Source organism: Phalacrocorax carbo, chromosome 1 (genome assembly GCF_963921805.1).
Source record: "Phalacrocorax carbo chromosome 1, bPhaCar2.1, whole genome shotgun sequence".
Taxonomy (NCBI): Eukaryota; Metazoa; Chordata; class Aves; order Suliformes; family Phalacrocoracidae; genus Phalacrocorax; species Phalacrocorax carbo.
Genome location: NC_087513.1, coordinates 40,914,835 through 40,932,039, shown reverse-complemented (window position 1 = coordinate 40,932,039; position 17,205 = coordinate 40,914,835). Strand labels below are relative to the sequence as shown.

The window sequence follows — 17,205 nt, the reverse complement described above, 5'->3', positions numbered from 1 at the left end:
AAAAAGCCTTAGTTTACCATTTGATCCATGTATGATACAAAGCACCAAAAGGCATCTACTTCATTCTCCATAACATACAAGACAGGTGAAAGCAAGTCACTCATCCCCTGGACATAACCTTAATGGAGAAAAAGGAAAAAAAAAAGGCAAATAGGAATTTAGTTAAACTCAGCAGTTAAACAGTAATTTTTCAAATGTGTTGAATGACTGAGTGAAACAAGCGTTTACATTCAAACTTTGTACACATACTATCATTTTCCAGCTCAACCATCAGAAAAACATTTTTGTATTAATAACCAACACACAGCAGATCTAACAAGATTTAGCAGCAGTTTCTGCCAATCTAAAGAGAACATAAAACACACACATTGGTTTTGTAGTTGTTAAAATATGTACAAACTGAGCTGACATCAGAATAGATTTTTAGTGAAAAAAGTTCCCATTTAGAGCTCAGGAGCATATATCGGTATTTTTAGGAAGATTGAATATATACCTTGCACCATCACGAATACAGACTCGTATTTATTCTTCTCTCCATTTGTAATTGGTTGCTTTCATCCACACTTACCACATCTTTTAATGTCTTCCCACTCCCTGGCACCCCATCCCCCCCAGCTGAAGATTTTATTTTCAAATAGATTTGAAGAAGAGTTGCACCATATGTTTTCCTGGGATTGAAACAGATTTTATGGAAAAAAATTCGCCCTTAACATTTCTTTTTTTCTGGCACTGAATATACTGTAGATATACTGTATTTAGGGAAGAAGGGACTATTCTGCTTGGATGGTATTTTAAATACAGTAAAGCCTAAGACCATCTATGTAACCAAACAGCTACAAAAAAAAAAAACCCAAAACAAAGCCCCAAAACCTACTGCTTATCAAACCATGGAAAGGGATTAACAGCAAAGTATTGCTTGTGAGAAGCATGAAAGAAACACATAACCAGCTTCCTTGTTTGTAATTACAGCCCCATTAAGAAGAGTATATACGTATATATAGGACAAGGAGTTTTAGAGCTCATTTTTCCCCTTCTTCCTGACTCTTCCAACTGATTTACCATTGATGCACAAGTCAGCTTATCTGCTGCCCTGCTGCTGCTGACCTCTCTAAGTAAGGGAGAACATGATTTATGTGTATGACTATCATCACTGGTTGGTTCAATATGACATGACATTTCTCAGACTCAAGCTTGGCTGATTCCATTTTTTAACGATGTAATTATAACTGAATAACTGAAAAGATGATTGGAGTAATTGACTGAAAATATGGAGCAGGTGTGAAGAAAAATAGAACAAGGAACAAAAAACAAATAATTAAAAGGTCAAAAGAAAAAATAAGTTTTACTCCCTACACATTTAATACTATAGCCAATTAAAAATAAATGCAAAGGAAATTCTGTTCCACACAGTTTAAAAGTCTCTTAAAGATTAAAACCAGTTTCATTAATGCAGATTTGAGGAATTCATTCAGAAAATGTTGTATTAACAGCTGCTCTGTCCCCTCCCTTATCTGGCAGTTTGTGGCATTATTCAGACCTCTCTACAGTTGCTGTAGAAGGATGAAGAGCAGCATTGTACCAATGCTTCAGTAGCTTAGAAGCTTGGATGGATACGATGTCAAATGTACTATACTTCCATTATTCTTGCTTGTTTATAAAACAGAAGACTTATCCACTGCATACATTTAAGCTATCTAAATAATGTTTTCATTAGAGTGGGTGGTGAACGTGCTTTAATTTTACTTCCATGTCACTGAATGTTAATGCAGGTTGAAGTCTGGAAAGACATGTGGAACAGAGCTACGTGTTTAAACAGTCTCAATCAGTTTTAGTTTTCACCTTCTTTTTCAAGCCAAAGATCAAGTCTCTCCACAGACTCAACAAAGGACAAAAGCTAACAAGTACTATGCTCTGCAGCAAGCTTACTAGCAATTAAAAATTTGTTCCTACTTTTTGCCTTCAAAATCTGCACAACACTTTTCTGAGACAGAACACCAAAAAACCCCCCAAGCACACAACTGCCAAATGCCATGTCAGGGGTGGCAGGGGAACCAGATAGACATATTTTTCCCTCCCTCCCTCACAAGACAATTAACAGAAGCCAAGACTTAGGCATCCCATATACACTGTGATTAAAGCAAGAAGTTATATGCTCTTCCTTCTGCAACAGATGCATATACTAAAGTGTAATTTTTGACAGACTGTTAAGTGTACTCCTCAAGAACAAGCTTTTCAAGTATTCAAAAGAACACCCCTGTTTACAAACAGCTGGTTCAGCATGCTGAGCTGTAATTACAGCAGTGGCAGCTGGTTTATCATTTTTATTGATGTATCAGTCTTAAAAAATGGATAACACTCAAGCTCAAAGACCCAAACCCATTTAAAACTCTGAAAAGCAAACTTGCTTCAATATAAAAACAAAACCAAAAAATCAACAGCAGGGCTATGGTGAAGACAAACTGCCACTTAATTCCCAATCCCGCCTCAGCTGATGAATTCAGATGCCTGTGATAAGCATCAGATAGAAGAGAGGAAGAAACTCTAAGGATGAGAAACTGAACTGTTATCTACATTATTAGAATATGCATCTTGAAATTGACAAAAAGCATTGTAATCAATACAAGTTCAATTGTATTAACAGGCGTTAACACACACAAAGCTGCACATCAGAAACTAAAAAGGCTTTTACCTTCAGAGGAACACAACTTACCTAAATCAAAGTCATACATGCAGTAGGTCATCAAAATATCATGAAGTAAAATCAATCCTGGATTATCTTCACCTTCGTAGAATTTATTTGTTCTATCTGTCCTGTTTACATCTTTTTCTAAGAAAACAGTACAAATTTAAAAACATTTTTGAAATAAGTTCTACAGAGCCAGCATCAAATGAATTCAGAATGGTTTTAAGCTGCTGATTTTTTCCTCAAACACTGTTGCAAAGCTTTGAAGTGTTTAAGACAACTGCATAACTGAATGTAATTTCAAAATAAATACTCTTTTAAAAGAAAGAAAATCCTTCCTATCTGGAATAAAAAGATTTTCTTATAAACAGATTTTAAAGCTTTTTTGCCTTTTTTTGTTAATACTTTTAATGGAAAATTTCCTGATTATAATTCAGCAAAAATGTTGTACACTTAGAGGGATTAAGAACAATTTCACGTGAGTTAGCCATGCAATGCCATTTATGAGTACTTATGCACTACAGCATAAGCCGCAGTAAAAAAGGTACCACATGATCAGGTCAAAGACACCGTGACACTTCATGACAGCACGTTTATAAATACTGTTTAACAAGTTCCTATAACCCATAGTGAGCTGAAACTGCCTGTCACATCGGGCAGTTTTCATGTTTCAAACATACCAAGCACACAGCATTCTCTTCAATAACGTGAAATTCAAGACTGATGTACTGAAATAAGCAAAATTGAGGGCATTATAATAAAAGGGGTATTTTGTAGTTTTGGATCTATTTTACAATGTAAGCCTAATTTTGTCACTTACATTTCAAACACTTAAAAAGGACGGACTTTAAAAAGTGTGTGAATTTGTACAGTCAGGTCTGTTTCTAAACCTAAATTTACCTATAAGACTCCGGTAATCTCTTAATCTTGAATTTCGTTTTTCCTGTTCCTCACTGACAGATTTCCACTGCAGTTTCATCCTGAAATATTCATCCCTGAAGAAGAAAGATAATTTTGAAACCAAAACATGCTCATTCATTACATTTTTTTTCTTTTTTATTTAAGCATTCATTCATTCCATTTGTTCTTTGCCATAAATAGGATAACACTGTGTTTATACAGTGTTTTTACTTCAGTGTAACTACCATTTTAAAGAAAGTCTCACACACTTCTTTGCATTCAACAATCTTTAGCAGGTGTCTTTCAAGTTTCCAAAATGCCTTCTGCATGACTCTAGGAAAAAAGCAGCTTTTTAATTTATTTTGTAACAAAACCCCCACTGTACTCACGTTTTCCTTTTTTGCAGATTTGCTCTCTCTTCTTTAGTGCTATTCCAAGGAAAATACCCCAAAAGAAATTTCCATGCCTCTTTTCTTAAAGTATGGCAGAGACCCTGGGGAAAAATGGATATGAAACATTAACAAAAAGACTACTTTGATTTTGTGAGGAAATATTCCTATAGCGATACAATACTTCTAAAGTAACAACTTGAAAAGAGAATTTTTATAGAGTAAGCTTCTTTTTACATTGTAGCCAAATCTTATCTGCTAAGTAGGTATCACACTTGGAGAAAACTGCAGGAAGAGAATACGATTAAGGAGTAAATTGTAGAAGCACTGGATTCATCGTTAGAAGATAAAAAAGAAAAACTTTACATAAGATATTTCTTCCTATATTTTTGTTTCACTGCTGGAAATAAAAACCTTACAGTCATCAGATTTTAAGAAGCGAAAAAGGTACCTTTAAATTTTATGTATTTAAACATCACGCTGCTTAACTGCCAAACTTCTGGTCTCCCTACAATCTGATCTTAAGGACTAGACTTCCATTTACTTTTTTTTTTTTTAAACAAGTATTTTCATCTAATAAGACATGGCCAACATGCAGACAAATCTTCCAAACAGTCAAAAATACTAGTGTCCACTCAAGGACACTATCTGTCAGAAATCCTTCCAAGTAATGCTCATCATCTGTAGATGGCAAAAATGTACTAGTTCAATCATATCCTGCTCTCAAAAGAGCTTCTTCCAACTCCTGCAATACAGTTGTGAGAATGAGGCACTTTTGCTACCAGACTCCCCAGTTCACCCCTCCAAGGCCAGCCTGATTCCTCACTATATTTGTTCACTCACTGCTAGATTAAAGCAAGGAAGATGGTGCAGCAAATAGCATCAACCACTGCAAAAACAAGTAGCAACTGGAACTTTTCCAATAACAGGCAAACAGTTTAAAAAAGGCATTTCAACTTTTTTTTTTCTTTAAAGAGGATCTGCACTTGATGCACTGGAAGTTATTTGGATCTTAAGTCATAAATAAAATCAAGCACTCACTCCTCTGACAATGGACAGAGATGACAGGGAAATGAGCTACTGGAGAAAAGGTTTGTAGTAATTCTCATGATTGCAGAAGGGTCCTTAACTGGGCACCTCAGACACAGGTATATTAAAGAACAGTCACAGAAACTGAAAAGGGCCTCAGTTTCACTCTATCCCTTTCACAGTATATTACTTGATACATGTAAGTCTTCAAAAAACTGTAGTATCAATGATGATATTCTCTACTTCTGCCCAGACTCCAAGAGTGCAAGACTGCATGCTTGCAAACATGCATCAGAATGCATTAAGGCAGCTGGATTCCCACCAAAAAAGAGAAATACTACAGTAACATCACGTAGGAAAGCTACAGGACATAACTAACGTTTTCAAAATTTCTACCACTGAGACTGAATTCACATTCATATTGCAAAAACCCTCAGCTCAATAATAAATATCAGCAAGAGTGTTTAGGGCTGCTCATATGATGAGGGCCAAAACCAGGTAGACTGCTGGGCAAAGAAGAGAAACTTTGTTGGAGAAGGAAAAGAAGATACCCTCAAAAAGAAAATAATAAACCTGATATCCTAACACTGAAGCACTGGTATTTTCCTGAAAAGCACTTTTCAGTTCTCTTCTAAAGCCTTTGTGTTTTCAACACATTCACTTTAGCCAGCCACCACAAGATCTTTCTCCTTGTAGAGCACTCTGTATGTTTGCAAGACTGTTGAGGTATATGATTAGCACGACACCATGCTTTATGAAGTCTCTCCAACAATACTGGCTGGCTCATGCTCAGAAGTCCTGCACAAAGCATTACAAGTATAATGAAAACAGCATAACCATGGTTTGGAAAGGAGAGAAAAAGGTGCCACAAGCAAGCCATAGGTCTTGCTGACTTCAGAAAAACAAGTTACCCCTTTGAATATCAATTGCTTTATGTAGTCGACATTTAAAATTCTTCCTTCAGAATCCATATTCTTAGCCCATTCTTCAGCTGACACAGGCTCTCTTCTACTGACTTCAGGCTGTTTTCCTAGATCGATCTGAAACACACACAAATGTTATATGAATCCCATGGAAGCGCTTGAGTAATTTTAAACAACTGCACAAATAGTACTAAGCTTGCCAGTTTGTTATATTCAGTGCAACTACATTTTCACGTGTGCCTACCTCATTTAGCAACTCTAAGGATCTAAGGCTGTGTCCACATCAGCAAGTAGTGTGGACCAACACAAGCAAGACACTTTAGATCTTTAGAGCAAGACACTGTGCTGAGGACCTGGGTATACATGTTAATACTTCTGATTTTGGAGGAGGATGTACATGTATGTTTTAAATAACCTGTACCCCTACAAACACCTCTGAACTAGCTTCCCATGGACTAAGTCTCTATGCAACTAGAAATGTATTAGGTATGTGCAACATAGCAAACAAGGACAATAGAGAGCTTCACTTCAAAAAGCACATTCCTGATACGCACTAGTACATCTTAAGAGAGAACTGAAAAACCACTTCAGTTCAGAGATGCTATACCCACACAGACTGCACAGTGTGACTGAAAGATCAATTTAAGTACACTGCCCCTTAAAAAAAAAAACACCAAACAAACCCAAAGCTATCTGTGCTTTCAGAACTCCTAACACCCACCAAAGTTTCACAGTTTGTGGTTAGTCTCTCTGTTCCCAAATTCCTTGTTTAAGCATGGCAGAATTCAGCAGACAGTAATTCCTTACTTTCTAAGAATATTTTGATGGCAACCACCAAGTCAATTTGTGTTTCAACTCTTTAGAAATCTAAGGCATTGCCAAATTAAGACTAGGTCAGTGTTATTTTTAATATGTACCATTCATAGTTTTTCTCTCTGATAAATTAACCGATTAAGTGTCTTAGAGTTACAGTTCTTACAGCTACCGCTAAGTTACTAACACTATTTTGAGCTCAAGGGAAAAAAAGTAATATTCAAAACAGTTCAACACTAAAAACATGAACTGCTTAAATAGTAATCACAAGTGTTTAAAAATAAACCTTTTCCGCCAATCTGTAAAAGACATGAAGAGGAGCTCACAAAGTGATTCATGATCCAATTACGAGTTCATTCTAGCTTTGGTTCAAGTCATACATAAATCTGTACATTTATAAATGCTAGACATTAATCATCCAATTAAATACTTTGTTTTAATCTTCTTAGCCCCCTTAAAACAAACCAAAACGTTAAAGTGATTAGCCAAGAAAGTTGGTTATTAACCTGTATACCCCAATTTTACTTAACATAGAGCTACCTGACCACAGAGGAAACACTGAACATGAAATAGGTCACTTTTCAGGGTAGTGACTCTAAGATAACGATAATCCTCATTTCAGTAATGACAAACTTTCTTTCAAAGCAGAACTCATATTTGCAGGCATAAACCCAACATATTCTAGAAGCAGCTGATAATGATCTTACTCTTGTGAATAAACGGCAGAGCAGCAATCACCAAGCATAAACAGTGTAACTCACCAAGCTTCAAGTCCTACCGTTCCTTTAAAGCTGTACAAAAAAAGAATTAATACACCTGTATCTTATTTATACACTCACTCGTGTAATGACTTCAAATCCTGGTTCTTCCTGCTGGTTTATCTTTAGCCCTGGAATAGCATCATTGAGAAAATCTGCCATTTCTGATGGTGGTCGTCTTTGACTTAAAGAGTCACTTAAACGGAAACTGTCAAAAATATAGTTTGTGACTTTGGAAAATCTTCCCATTGTTACTGTGTATGGATCTTTCTTCAATTTCTGTGTTAGAACAAGGAAAACAATTAAAATACGAAAAGCCTCAGATTATTTGGAGTTCCTGTACTCAAAGCAAAACAACAGGAAGAGTATTGTAGGTCTCAGTTATTGAAGTTTCATGTATCAGTAGTTTCATACAATAAATTCATTACATGATTTAAAAAGATATCTTAAGTATTAAGATAATACTACTGATTGATTTGAAAGATTGGATAGCAGTGCACTCAGTGAGCCTGACCTACGTATAAAAGTGGATCAGAACTATTGTTTACTTTTCAGTGACTACTGCCACAAAATGTCTTCCTTATGCCTAGCTTCTCTACCTGCATAGAGAAAACACGTCTTGAATTATCATGTACTCTGCTAGAAATCTCACACAAAACTTGATTTGACAATTAAGTCCAGAAACGAATGTAACTCACTCATGAAGATTTTTTTTCCATTAAACAGATCAGTGGGTCAAAATTTCTGGCCTCATTCAAGTACTGGAACTTTTGCTGCTGACTTTCATGAGTTCACAAACCCCACCAAATGATACAGTTTTAACACAAAAACCCTCTTTTAGGCAATATTGTGCTCTTTGATGCTCTATTTCCAGCACCCCTTCAAAACTGTCAGAAAATATGAAGAATATTTAGTCAGGGAAAATTTAGAAAATTCTAATTAATGTGTTTTGGTAACTCCTAGAATTTTTCCTTCCTCCCCTTCCTAAAACTATCTGCACCCAAATGTATAGAATCACAGACAACACTAACTTGAATAGGTTTGAAATAGTATCACAGGGAAGTTAATTTATAAGTGTACTTTCTATAGTAAGCATTTGTTTTAGGATATAGTCAACGCTTCTACAATGGCAATGATTCAGGAGAGACGTGTGACATGGTAGGGTGAGGATTTTTAATAAATGTCACCAGAATAAAAAATTCTAAGATAATACATACTTGTAATAAGCCATATGATGGTTCATCAAAGAGATTTTCAAAAGACTGAGACAGAGACTTGTTCTGAGAATTCACAAGAAGAATCTGTTTATCTTGTGGAGATCTGCAATAAAATTAAGGAAGGGTTTCTGTAAGTACCACCAGTTTTTTCCTGAAAATGTTTTTGGAACATTTACTGTTTTTTGAAGTCACATTTCAGGTTTTGTGCAAATGAAGAAGGTTTGATGCAAGATCACTCTTAGTTCTTGGCACAAGCTAACACACTACATAACAGGACTTTCATTTTTCACAAGATTAGTCATCATATTAATTCTGAATTGTACTCTTTCACTCTTAAAAATCATGATGCGTTTGAGAAACTTTTGAGAATTACTCTGGAAGATAACTTTTGTCACCCACATGTACACAAAGTTTTCTTCAACCAAGGTTATCTATATTTGACATTGGCCAAAAGAAAAAAAAAAAAAAAAAGAGGTGACACGGGAAAGGAAATTTAGTGAGACAGGGTCAGCCTCAACACATATATGCTGAAACACCTTTAAAATAACAGAGGATGTGAAAAGAGCCCATGTCAGCATATACATTAAGGAATTCTTTCTACTCGTCAATGGATCTTACATTAAGGCACCCTCTAAAACAAAGGAACACCGATTTTTCAATGTATGAAAGCACATTATCAAATATCTAACCAACAGCTATGTCAGAATAATTCTAAGATTCATACTCACAGGAGCTTAAAAAACACGACAGGCGTATTGTGAAACAGAACCATCTCAGTACAGCCCTGCAAATGTGTTTCTGTGTAGACTCCAAAAGCTAAATGGACAAAACCCAATTTGCCCTAACTCACTGTATTTGTACACTCTTGTTCTTCAATATAACATTTGCTTTTCTGACACAGTTGCACAGGCAGATCAAAATGATAACAAAGACAGTGGGTCTGTCCTGCTCCTAGTATTTAATCTGTTCTTTTGCCGTCACCCCCTCCCCACAACATCCCATCTTCTCCCCTCCTCACAACATCCCATCTTCTCCCCTCCTCCAGCACAGATACCTCATCAATTTATTAACCAGCTCCTGAATCCCCAATTTACAGCTCAATATGTGACAGGAGAGAGAAAAGCTCAGAAGCCAGGCTGACATTTGAGCCTCAGAGTCTGTAGCCGGGCAGAGGAAAGCCAAGCACTTTGCCATATGACTCTAATCCATCACACAGACTTGCATTTATAAAAATCTCACCCTATTGCTCTCTCCCAAAGTTTAAATCCTCTATTTCCAGTCTTTGAAAGAAAAATGACTTTTATTTTTATTAGTACCTGCATCATCTACCATGTTATTAAGCCAAAGATAAGAACTTTAATAAGGCTTATCTATCCCCCATTCCAACAGGACAGGACACTGTTAACACTGACGGATATGAAATGCAACAAGAGATCTCATTTTGAGACAGCCAGACACCACAGTCATAGTTCTGAGGCAGCAACAGTTAATGAAGCTCAACTGGCTTTTGCTAAAAAGCAGCACAGGGGCGAAGGCTGAGTCATGTATTATGTTTTCCTAAACTAAAAGAATGAAAACTTTGTACCATATCTCCATTTTAATTAAACATTCTCTCTGGACAGCCAGTTGGGTATCAACAGCTACTTGGGTAATGTTCAAAAATTTGTGAGCTAGACACTTTATTAAACACTTATAATATTGTGAGTTAGAAAGTGTCATCCATACACACAGTATTTTCTCAATATTAGACTGGTGATGCCAAACTAGGAAGCAGGTAATCTTTAAAGCAATAAACTACAAACATTTTGTTCAAGTTTAGTCACTTCACACACACTGATTTAATCAATTACGTGACACTTTATAAGGAATGGTTTCAGAGAAGGGCAAAAAGCTTTTGAGGTAACAGGAAAAGCAGAAGAAAATACTTACGACAGAAAGGTATTTTAGAGAAAAGCGAAACTTTCTGCCTTAACATCAATATCCCATATATTACAAACTAGAGGTTGGGATAACAGGTAATTATGCTGCCAAGTATTTGCTTATGGCATCCAGAAAGCTGAGTAAACACCTCTTCCTAAAAGAGGTTGTTCAGCTTAGATACATCATGTACTAAAGCATAAATAACCATTAGGAAACAACAGAAATGTACCGAGACCAAAGCCTGCCACTTCCACAACTCGTGGCATGTTTGTGCCAGAAGCAGAACTTAACTGGAAGAGAGGAATCTAAGTGAGAGAACTAAAACTGTAAGTTCCTGCTCAGCTCAATGCTTAACATCATTCAAATTCGATTTCCATAGCTGCCTCAGTTTTTTGCAGTCAAGTTCCCAAAGTAACTGCTCTTGCATTCATCAACACTTAGAAGTGTTCAAAGTGGCAATACTAAGCAGCTCAGCACGTCCTGAATGCCTGAACGTCACTTCAAGTTTCCCTGTTTTACCTGAACAGGGAACTCAAGCTGATAAGCACTCCTGGACACCCCAGTGCACAGCTGCTGGGTCAGAATGCACAAACCCTATGCCACTGCCTTCTTTTAACATCAGATGCATGAGGACATCACTGCCTCTCTTCATATGGTTTCTTCATTGTTTCTTAGTGTTCTACCTACTCTTATTTACCCTGTTGCCTTCTTAAATTATACTTATGCCTACATGGTGAGAGCAGAACATTCTTTTATTCTGCATTTATGCTATGCCGATCAAAATTATTTTTATCCAAGTGAAAAACTTGGAGGTAACAATATACATACACAACAAAACCCAAGGATTTAACACCATGATAGGGTCTATCGATGTTTACATTTAGGAAGTTGATTTGAAGAGTAAAGATAAAGTGTGAAACATTCCCCTCAGCAAAAATTTACAGGGGAACAGAATTCTGGGGGAAAACTTTTATACACAAATTGATTTTTTCTTTGGTACTATAAGTTACCATAAGGTACTATAAGTTACCTCACACACTGATGTCAATACTCAGACACTTCACATAAAGCATATGATCTCAAATTTTAACATAAATTATCCCATTTAATAGAAGTGGTTCATGAAGAAGGATTTAACTTTATTTACAGAGCGTTCATGAGAAGCTTCTGTACTCACTAGAGGGAGCTACTGAGGTATTGTGGAGTTAAAAACACTTCCACAGATTCTAAACTAGTTCATAAAGTGATCCAACAATTTTAAAACTTCAGTATACATTCCAAATGTGTACGTGAAATTACAGTTCAGTCACCTTGAAAATCAATTCTACTAATAAAAAGGGGAAAAGAAAATACATCAGGAAGCATTAATCTGAAATTCATTACAGAATTAAAAAAATAAACCAATAATCCATATTTTAAATCAGAACGAAGAGTTGTCTGATACTTACTCATTCAGCACAACATGCTTTTCAAGGCATTCAATCAATAGTTTGCTATCTCCGTGATGAAAGTGGAGAGCTGGAAGCTGCACATCATCCTTCAGACAGAACACCAAATAAGACCATCCCATGCCTTTTTTGTTTTGTCTGATTGATTTCAGATCTGCCAAACTGAACAGGAACGACCACTTGCTTTCTCCATTTGCATGAGTTGTAGCATCTTAAAAAAACAAAATTACCACATGATTTTAGTTTGAATTCCAGTGTTCGCAATTACAAATGCACTGTATCTGTCGCTGTTCCTAACAAACAAACCCAAAACTAAAACACGTAACCCAGCATTGCTTCTGACAAAATGTGTACCATGACTACTGTAGCTGCTATTTCTGGATTTCTCTTTACGCCTCCTCATCTTCTACAGAATTCTAAAACAATGAGCAAATCCATCAGATTGCTCCCCTAAACCTATGCCTACGGTTTATAAAAGTAATCCAGCAGTTAAATGTACAACTGCCATATCAAATTCCAGCAGCAAGCTGAATCCCATCAGCGTCTCTTACCAGGTAGTACTACTTACTCAAACTGAACATGATATATATTACAAAACTGTATGCTATATATTGCACATGGTATTAGCCTCATGTTGTAGGGCCAAAGAAAGGGAGAAAGAATTGAAAATCTCCCCACCCACCCCTCTCTCCCATACTGTGCAAGCATATACACACTCTATAGAAGACCATATATATTTGAAGAGAAGGGATTAAGTTTTACTGTACCAGAGGACACAAAATTGCCAGCATGCCTGGAGGGAATCTGCACTCCCTGATCTGTCCCTGTCAAATTACAGCAATGCAAATAAGCAAGAAGTGGTAAAAGAGCATAATCCAAGTCATTAGTGCTCACTGACACTCACTTTGGATTAAGACATACTCTTGACACCTGAAGATGAAAAAATCAATAAAAACCAGTGACGTAATAAACCATCCTATGCCTGACAGAGATGCTGGGTCTAGCTGTATATCATGCTAGCACTATAAGCTCCTCTCAAACACAGTATTCTAGGAGCAAGGACTGTGCTTTACCCAGAAACATTCATAATCTTAAATCCAAACCCCACACTCAATACATGACACAGATGACATTTAAAACCATAACAGATATGGTGAAACAAGCACAGTGGTCCCCAGTTATAGGCTAAGAAACTATACAGGAAAAACAAGTGTTATAAAGAAAAATACTACATGAGAAACAGAGAAAAAAGATTACTTGAGAATCACTGTCCTTTCTCCCCCACTTTTTCTTTAACAACATATCTACTGAGACACTATAACAAAGATGATGTAGCTATAAAATTATTTTGCCAAAGTAAAAAAGGCCATATTAAAAAAAAAAGACTCACTCACCACATAACTGTACATTCCATCTCCCCCTGCTGTTGCAGTATGGAAAGGCACTTGAGTAGTAAACCACTTACGTTTTCATTTTCCTTTCTAACATGACATCTAGTTCAAATTCCATTTGTTTGAAAGAATGCAAGAGCCCAATGCAGATAAAACTGCTACATCATCTAATGATCATCACAGCAAGAAGTTAGATTTAACATTTATTGTCAATATAATTCTCTAGCAATCTAAAGAAAAAATTAGATTGGAGGCAGATGGCAGCTGTTCCACTGTGAATTTTTTTCCACACCCAGAGATTCACCTCTTACCACAAACAACTCCCAGCTTTTCAATTCCTAATAAAATCCATTTTACTGTATGTAAAAGGCAATTCTTCAGTTACAAGTTACCATAAAGAAAAGACAAAAAATTAAGTACCTCCATTTGAATGAGGTTTCTTTTTAAAAGAGACTGTGGTGACCATGTCCCATTCTGCTTCATAACTACTTGGACGGTCTGCTCCTTGGGAACATTTTTCTTTAGGAATTTGAGTCCACTCCACAACGGAACTGGAATCCTGCAAAGAAAAAAATTGACTCTCAAAAACCACAAGGTATTAAAATTGAGCTAGTTTCTCAGATTCAACAAGAATAAGCATCTTCATTTTCACAGATTAGAAGAATGTGCAGTATTAAAATCCTGAGAAACTTGATACAGTTCAACACAGGGAATTTGGACTTATGACTAAGAAAAGAGATTTTATTAAGTAAATTCAACATGGTACTAAAGTATTCTAGCTTCTCTTCCAGACTCTACCAAGATAAACTTCTTCATTTAAGCGTAGAACTTATATTTCTTCTTTAGTCACATCCTCTTAATATTGCTGAAGTGTCATGTATCACTGGATCTTGGAACCTCCATAGACTTCTATTTTTATTTTGCATTAGAACACTACCTCTCCGGTTTGAGTCTAATTATGAAGAGTGATTCACAAGACTACAACAGAGTAGATGCAGGGGGACCGGTGACCACAATACACTCGTTAGGAGGAGACTATCTGTACAAATAGTAAAGACCAATTTGATGTATGAACCAAGTAAAAACTAAATACAATCACCTACACATGTATCCCAATAACCTGACCCGGGCTGCATTCCACAAGTATGATGCTTACATGTAGCTATTAATACCAAGGATAATCTCAGCAATAGATTTTGCTTCCAGTTATGAGATCATCTATGCTAAGTTAACACAAAATAAAATCTCTAGAGAAACAGAATGAGCACCACTGATAACTAACAAACATACCTTTCCAGCACAGAGGATATTAGAATTACCCAAAGTATCATCCAGTGGTCTCCAGTCTACTATTACTTCATTTTCCTACAATACAAACAATCATAAAAAAATCAATATTACACAGCAGAGTACATATCCCTATTTACTCATGGTATGATAATGGTACAACTTACACACATATATATAAACGATGCAGACAACGTCAAACACTAGGATTTCATAAATGAACAAACATCACATATAAAGACATTTAAGATTTGCCAAACCTTACATGCTTCACCAACAAATATATGAAGTTCCCATAACTGTATTATGCAAATACCTTTTCTATGACACGCAGTACTCCTGATAGTAAGTTGTCCTGGTCGTAATTTTTTCCACAGAGTGAATGAATGAAAACTCCTTCTTGCTCATATATAACCTATAACAAAGTGGGTAATGAAATAAAAAACAAGATTTTAAAATATTTTCTCTCTCCTGTGGTACTCATTATCATTTTGACTTGCCCACTTAAGTTGAAGTGAATAACTCTACCTTGTTAGGGGTTTTGTTACATCTCCTTCCCCCCACCCCCAAGATCTGAGTCACGTAAGTCAAGAAACAATGGAAAATGGAACTTGTTAAATTTACTCTCTAAGCCATATACCAACTATTATTACTTTGTCAGTAAATCACAAAATACCTGGTATTTTTTAAAATCAGCAGGCAGAGGTTCATATGGAAATACTATACACCTTTTAAAATATTAAAAGGCTTTCTTACATAGTCTGCCTTTCCCCCACTTGCCATTTATGCATGTTGAAAATATAACCTTAATTTAAATTAGAAAGGGACAGTCTAGTGTACAAAAGATGAACTCTACAGAAATAAAAAATTGCAGCCTTAGATGCAAATGGTCCAACCCTACATTCGGTGTGAACAGCAAAGGTTACATTTCAAAGGTAGAATATGTGAGTCAGATAAGAGAGGCTTGTAGGAGTACACACTGCCCACATAACTTCTGCATTTAAGCATTTACAGAACTCTTCACAGTATTCTGATCATGCTCTTAAAAAAAAGAAATTCAGAGAATTCTTGTCTGTCAAAATTCAGCAGGCTCTTCATAGCTACATGCTACACATACTCTTAAAAGCACTATAAACAACGTAAACAGGTTCTGTTTTAAACAACTCTAAAACAAGAGTGAAAAGTCCCTAACATTCCAAGCTTCAATTCTGTGGAAGTGAAATACATCAAACAGTAACAGTAATTTTTTATAACCATGTTAATTTTCAAACCAAGCTGCAAACACTGCCTTCAGAAATACATATTTTTGAAGGTAAAACCTAATATTTCTTAACTAATCAGAGACAGATGTATTTCTCCGGCACTAAAATATCAGCATCTCTGTTTCTCAACTTACTTATTTGTCAGATTTTTAAAATCATCACATTTGCAGTCACGCCAGTAAACTAAAAGTTTAGGTGTGTAAGCTTAACTAGCCAGACAAGAATACAGAGCTTAAAAATAGCAATAGAATTCAGTTAACACCGTCCTTTCTGATGTTGATTTACTGAAACTTCACTTTATGCAAGCAAGAAATTTCTGAAGTGTTCTGTTCAATCACTGAAATATCACTTGGAAGAGGCCTCTTGAGGTCACTTAGTACAATGTCCCTCTTAAAAGATTAACAAAAAGTTGGCCTTTCAAATATTGGAAGCCTTCTTTCCTCTACTACAGCTTTTTCTCTTTTCTATCAAAAAAGTTCCTCCCTCTATTTCTACCAAATACCTGGTTTTAAATTCAGTCCCTGTTTAAATAAGCCAACTTTGGAATTTATTTAGATTTTACCTTCTAGGTATTTGGACCTGATCTATCACCATAACTAGTCAGAAGTATGGACCAAAGTGGTCAATCACTGGGACAGCTGTTCCAGAAAAAAAGCACACCTACTTGTGTCGGAGTTATACTGGCAGACATGCACTTCTGCCAATCATGTTAGTATCAAAGTATACCTTTCTCACTCCAGAAGGTACCCAATCTAGTAATTGCTTTTATTATTTTCCATCCATTAATCTCTCAGAAGGACAAACATTTCTTTTCATGGGAAAAGAAAATATGTTCCCAAAGCTATAGTTGTCATGCAACTGATAAATTCTGCATTGCTCTGCATAACAGATCCAGCTCCCTACTCCATGCTCCACCAAAACAGGTGATAAAACTGAAGGAGCAACAGCACGCTCAGAAGTTTGGAGGGTATCTGTAAAACAGACAACTTCTCACACTGCAGCTTATTTCCCTCCCACTGTTACTCAAGATAAAAATTTCTCTAGGTTTGAAAAGCCAGAAGGCCAAGCTACTGGGATTTATTCTTACCCAATAGCAGGTGCAATCTTGTATTTATTTTTTCCAACTGTTGTCAAGTATTTCATATAAAACAATTACACTTTTTAAATTCCATTATATCATTGAAT

The 17,205-nt window shown here is 36.1% G+C and overlaps 1 protein-coding gene across 3 annotated transcripts in view; it reads right to left on the bottom strand.

Annotated features, from left to right (window-relative positions):
- TBC1D15 (TBC1 domain family member 15) overlaps positions 1-17,205 on the bottom strand; it is a 33,859-nt gene that overhangs the window by 8,268 nt on the left and 8,386 nt on the right. For 2 of the 3 annotated variants that reach the window (XM_064449672.1, XM_064449678.1), the window contains exons 2-13: positions 15,075-15,173; positions 14,762-14,836; positions 13,892-14,030; positions 12,848-12,904; positions 12,081-12,291; positions 8,713-8,815; positions 7,577-7,774; positions 5,913-6,041; positions 3,973-4,076; positions 3,584-3,678; positions 2,711-2,827; positions 18-118 (exon numbers count right to left, since the gene is read on the bottom strand). In XM_064449672.1, coding sequence (XP_064305742.1) covers positions 18-118; positions 2,711-2,827; positions 3,584-3,678; positions 3,973-4,076; positions 5,913-6,041; positions 7,577-7,774; positions 8,713-8,815; positions 12,081-12,291; positions 12,848-12,904; positions 13,892-14,030; positions 14,762-14,836; positions 15,075-15,173 — 1,428 coding nt within the window. The remainder of the gene's footprint in view (positions 1-17; positions 119-2,710; positions 2,828-3,583; positions 3,679-3,972; positions 4,077-5,912; positions 6,042-7,576; positions 7,775-8,712; positions 8,816-12,080; positions 12,292-12,847; positions 12,905-13,891; positions 14,031-14,761; positions 14,837-15,074; positions 15,174-17,205) is intronic. The other variant, XM_064449685.1, reaches the window with a different exon arrangement.